The sequence below is a fragment of the Lingula anatina genome, chromosome 4, assembly GCF_051362555.1.
Source record: "Lingula anatina isolate TDL-2025a chromosome 4, LinAna3.0, whole genome shotgun sequence".
NCBI classification, from domain to species: domain Eukaryota; kingdom Metazoa; phylum Brachiopoda; class Lingulata; order Lingulida; family Lingulidae; genus Lingula; species Lingula anatina.
In genome coordinates, this window is record NC_141770.1 from 749,378 (window position 1) to 754,519 (window position 5,142).

A 5,142-nucleotide genomic window follows, 5' to 3' on the forward strand; every position below is an offset into this window, starting at 1 on the left:
CTGCCTACCACTTAAATTATAGGTGGCGAAAACCTATCAATATTTCAGTTGAAAATCAGTTACTATTGACTTTAGTTAAACTTCGCTTACATTCTCCAAACAAAGAAGTTGGATTTTTATTTGGCATATCAGAATTTTGTGTGAGCAATATCTTTGTCACGTGGGTCAATTTCATGTATTTTGAGTGGCAAAAACTTGACATCTGGCCTGTCAAAGAACTTGTTGACTTTTATATGCCTCAGGACTTCAAAGATAAGTTCCCTACCACTATGGAGTTGAAATGCCCATCAAGAAACCCAGCAAGCCTGTTGCCCAGCAAGTAACTTTTTCTACGTACAAAAACAAGAACACCATCAAGACTATCGTTGGTGTGACTCCTGGTGGGATGGTTTCACACATTCCCCCTGCCTATGGTGGCTCTGCAAGTGACCGTTTGTTAATAGAGCGAGACAACATCCATGTCAAATGCCAGCGTGGGGATTCTGTGATGGCAGATAAAGGATTTGATATACAGGACATTTATGCTCCTTATGGTGTATTAGTGAATACTCCAACTTTTTTCCGAAATAAGAACCAGTTATCAGGAACTGAAATTCTCCACGATAGGAAAATTGCCAGTAAACGTGTTCATGTTGAGAGACTGATTGGTCTGGCCAAAACTTATAATATAATGAAGACCCCATTAAATGACACTGAAACTGCATTGGGCACACAGATAGTGTTTGTGTGTTTTATGCTTGTAAACTTCAGAAACTGCATTGTACCCAAAACAGCATAGCCTGTGTAAATTGCAAGATGTGATTGATAATATGAACAAAAGTTTATTTCCTACAAACATTTAATTCATTAAACATGCAAATATTTCTCAGATGCAAACAAACATAGCTTTTATTGTACACATAATTGAATATCAAGGTGCATCTGCAGAGCAATACAAAGGAGTGAATTTGAAAACCTTCAAAGGCTACCATTTTCCATTATCACGTGAATACAGTGCATGAAATTAAGATATTATCTGCTTAGACATAAGGTAAATGGTACGATTTTAAACTTGGCATTATTTGTATATATTCTGAAAGCATTAATAATAACTGCATCATTATATGTACTTGGTGATACAAGCATTTTCTTTGTTAATGTGCTTCTTAACATTTAGAGGGGACAAAGGCACAACACATTTCAATATCTTTCATGATACAGGTACCTTTCCAAATAAACTCTTCTGAAATGCTTAACAAAAAAATCATCTAATTTTTTTTAACATTTCCTCTACCATCACTATGTCATAAGTGATACTAATTATTTTAATGTCTTTGAGGGTAAATACTGCAAAGTCACACTTTTTTGTCTTTGTTATGTGCATTGCACCTTGCACCTGATACATATAGTCATGGTTTTTCTTTAATTTCAACTGGCCATTGTTGTCATATTCTAAGTAGGGCACTGTGACTGGGGATATGATTTGCTCTTTACTTGAATAAGGACACTTCACTTCTAATATCTTGTCGACGCTCACAATACCATCCGGAGAGGCAGCAAGATATGGACGAGATGCATCAACCCATAATCCAGTTTTCTGAACAGTCACCCCGGAAATTTTCTCATATTCACGTACTGCTTTGAACTCATAACGTTGTCCATGGCGAATGGGTTTGGTATTCAACTGTTTTACAGATTGAAGTTCTTTGGCAGCTTTGCCAGGGTCTGCCTTCTTCATTTTACAAATTTTCCCAAAGTTTGAAGAAGTAATTCTTTTACAGCGCTCGGAATACCAAATTTTGTTTGTGTTTTGTCCCATAGTTGCTGTCTTCACTTTCTGCATTTCAGTGGCATTGATTACGGTAATGTTTTCAGATTCAAGAAATTGATCTTCTGGTGATAGTTTATTGTAATCATGGTCTGAGTAAACAGCCCTGAGATTTGCAGGAGGGAATAATTGAAGGATAGCAGGATTGGCAGATGTGTTGGCAGCAAAGTTGATGGAAGCATTGGCTACTCTTGAGTAAACAGCCGAAGGTGTTTCATTGAACTGTTCTGGAATGGGGTTAAATATTAATTTGGAATTGTTAGACCTGGATGGCACATTGGCTGTCTTGATGGGAGAACCATAGTGAATTTTCTTTGGGCGATGAAAAGACTGCAACTCTGCAGTACATGTCGTTTCCAAGACCATTTTATTTCCATTGCTGCAGTCCAAAATTGCTAGCATGCATGCCCTTACATGCTTACAGTGTGCTGACGGCCCTTCCCCTGCTTTGCACTCACACTGGCTTTCTAAAAAATATCCATCTTGCTCCAGCTTGATATCTATGGTGTAAGTAACTGCTCTACGCATCTTTGCACGACACTGAGCTCGCACAAAAATAAATGATTCAGTTTTGCAAAACCGAATAAATCTGATGAATCTGGAATATAATATAATATAATATAATTTTTCTTTCTTCTAAGATTGCAACCCACTCCGATCTCTAGCCCAAAATAGTATTACAAAATTTAGAGAGTCCTCTGTACCTGAGATAACTTAAGGTAAAAAAGCAGACTATTTCTTAAGATTATAAATTAATACTGAAACAACATACCTGTCCTTGTACATATCCATTGCTAGTTTGTTGAGACTTGTCCCTAGGGGCAGAAGGAACTGATCAACAAACTCTTGGCTTGTTTTGATCACTGAACCTGCCACGTCTTTGTACAACTTATCATCTGGTCTTAGCATTTGGTACTCCCTCTTTGACTCCTCTTGGCCAGTCAAGCACATTCTGTCATATGCAACTAAGCTAAAATAAAATAAAAATATACAAAAACATTATTATTTTAGGACACTTAACTTCCATAAATATATAAAGACGATTTCACAGATACAGGGTACAAGTATGTTAATTGTTTTAGATTTAAATTTATTCATGATTTCAGTATTTAAAAAAATGCATATCAAGAACATAATTTTCTTATTTTTAATATTAATGACTGCATGTTTACCAAGCTCACCCAAAAGCTACGCACACATTTCCGCCATTAATTCAACAAATTACGACACGAAAAGGTCTTCTCACAAACTACAATAATAAACAACTAACGAAATTCTGAAATTCGCATACTTTTCGACTTTCTCCTCAAATATCTGCTTCGGGAGTAATACTAGTATATCTATTAGTAATACTAACAGTAAATTACAAAATTCAATGAGATTGAGTGCTACACGAAAAGCGCTTGAAAGCGAAACGCTCACTCACCGGTCTATTAAATCTTTTTTCCTGCCACTGACCCGTGCTCTTCTTCTTCTCAGTTCTTCTTTCAGTTTCTTTAACGGCCATTCATCATATGTAGTCATTTTTGCGGTACAAAAGAGAAAAAACTAATCATAAATCGCGATGACACAATCGTATTGCCCACGCTATAAACAGGAAGTTCAATTTCCTGTGCTGGTGCGGTTGTGGCGACGCGTAGCGGGGATATCTGCACGGTCTCTCATTCCATCGAGCTGCATTCAGTGAGAAGTCATTCAGCTTTGTAGCTGCGGATATATTTACCCGCAGTTTTAGCAGCTACACTGTATTATTACTTACGTTTCTTTATTGTTATTTGTACATCCTCCACCCTCCCCTACCACCTGCCTTCATCCTTGTGGTGTTTTTAACACTTAGACTTATTTACTTTCAAGCGGCACCTGTGTGACATAATTAAGGGGGGCACCTAATTGGACAGTGCCACTTTGCCTCTGGAAGGCCTGGTAATCAGAGGCATAAGAGTTCAGTTATTCAGGAGACAGTTAATGCTCTCCCTCACTTTTCTCGTAAAATTCACAACATTAAGAAGTGCATTATTCAGGAGTAAAATTTTAAAGGTGATGTTTGGTAAACTTATTCAAACTCCCCCCCCCCCCCCCCAATATTTTTTTTTCTCTTTTCATGACTAATGAAGCAGATTTGAGCATTGGCTCAATGTAACATGGTTGTATTTATGCTTGTTAGCTATAACTCGTTTGGCACATTAATTAGTCATTTCAGATTATCTGGTTATCATTTGTTTATTGATATATATCATACATGTGAGATTATTACTTTAAAACTATAGTTAGGTAAATGTACTATGCAGGGCATATGTGGCAGTACGTATGCCAAAAGAATTAACTCTATGATTGGGCTGTCAGAGCAATGAGGAAACCTACGTCCCCGTCCTAAAAAGGTAGGGGTTGCGTAGCTCGCTCTCAGCCTAGGCCGGCTTTAGAATGTGCCTTTTGCCTTTTATTTTCATTTGCGCCAACCATTTGCGCCAACTTTTTGCTCCTATAGCTGTTGTGATTTCTCATATTTTTCATAAGCCTTTTATTTTCATTTGCGCCAACTTTTTGCTCATATAGCTGTTGTGATTTCTCATATTTTTCATACTTAATCCTGGTTACATTTCATTAACTTACTTTATTATTTTTATATTTAGCACTTATATAGTTTGGGGGATGTTTATTATCTCCCCAGTTTTGTAACTTTGTATCTTTGGCCTTTTATTTTCATTTGCGCCAACTTTTTGCTCCTATAGCTGTTGTGATTTCTCATATTTTTCATAATTAATCCTGGTTACATTTCATTAACTTACTTTATTATTTTTATATTTAGCACTTATATAGTTTGGGGGATGTTTATTATCTCCCCAGTTTTGTAACTTTGTATCTTTTTAGTTTTCGTCATTAATAAATGACAATTTCAGTCACCCCTTATTCTATCACATGTGCACGGCTAGGTGAAACAACAAAGTTGTATTCAGGTTCCAAAAATAAATAAATAAATAAAATAGAACAAAAAAGGCTCATTTGGACTTACCTCTCAAGTATATTACAAACTTGACATTCAATATAGTCTATTATTTATCTAAATCTTTTTTTTCTGTTTTTTCCTGTTTTACTGACTGATAAATGAACATATTATTATTAAATTATCTCTTTGATATCTGTAAACTCTATATTGACTAGTTGAGCGGTACAGGTGAAATTTGACCTCAATAAAGAAATGCTGTTTCTGTGTTTTACCCAGAAACGGTCACTTTCCCTTCTTCATTGGAGAAACAGACCACGATATGTTGCGGTTTACAGTGGCTTCTAGTATCCTTATCTGCTAAAACCAGTTTGGTGTTCACTAAGGGCCTTGA

General features: G+C 36.3%; 1 protein-coding gene across 1 annotated transcript; it reads right to left on the reverse strand.

Annotated features, from left to right (window-relative positions):
* Positions 1-271: 271 nt before the first annotated feature.
* LOC106180799 (uncharacterized) lies at positions 272-4,853 on the reverse strand. The gene is made up of 3 exons (XM_013564932.2): positions 3,234-4,853; positions 2,580-2,777; positions 272-2,405 (listed from the first exon to the last, which is right to left on the reverse strand). Exons 1-3 carry the CDS (start codon positions 3,329-3,331, stop codon positions 1,244-1,246), a joined length of 1,458 nt encoding a protein of 485 aa, XP_013420386.2. The 5' UTR covers positions 3,332-4,853; the 3' UTR covers positions 272-1,243.
* Positions 4,854-5,142: the final 289 nt, after the last annotated feature.

What these genes read in the sequence shown, in the direction of transcription:
- LOC106180799 (XM_013564932.2), bottom strand. Translation starts at nt 3,331, where the DNA reads ATGACTACATATGATGAATGGCCGTTAAAGAAACTGAAAGAAGAACTG. An exon ending in AAAAAAGATTTAATAGACCG is followed by an intron (nt 2,778 to 3,233) that starts GTGAGTGAGCGT and finishes ATTTTATTTTAG; the next exon opens with CTTAGTTGCATATGACAGAA. An exon ending in ATGGATATGTACAAGGACAG is followed by an intron (nt 2,406 to 2,579) that starts GTATGTTGTTTC and finishes ATTATATTCCAG; the next exon opens with ATTCATCAGATTTATTCGGT.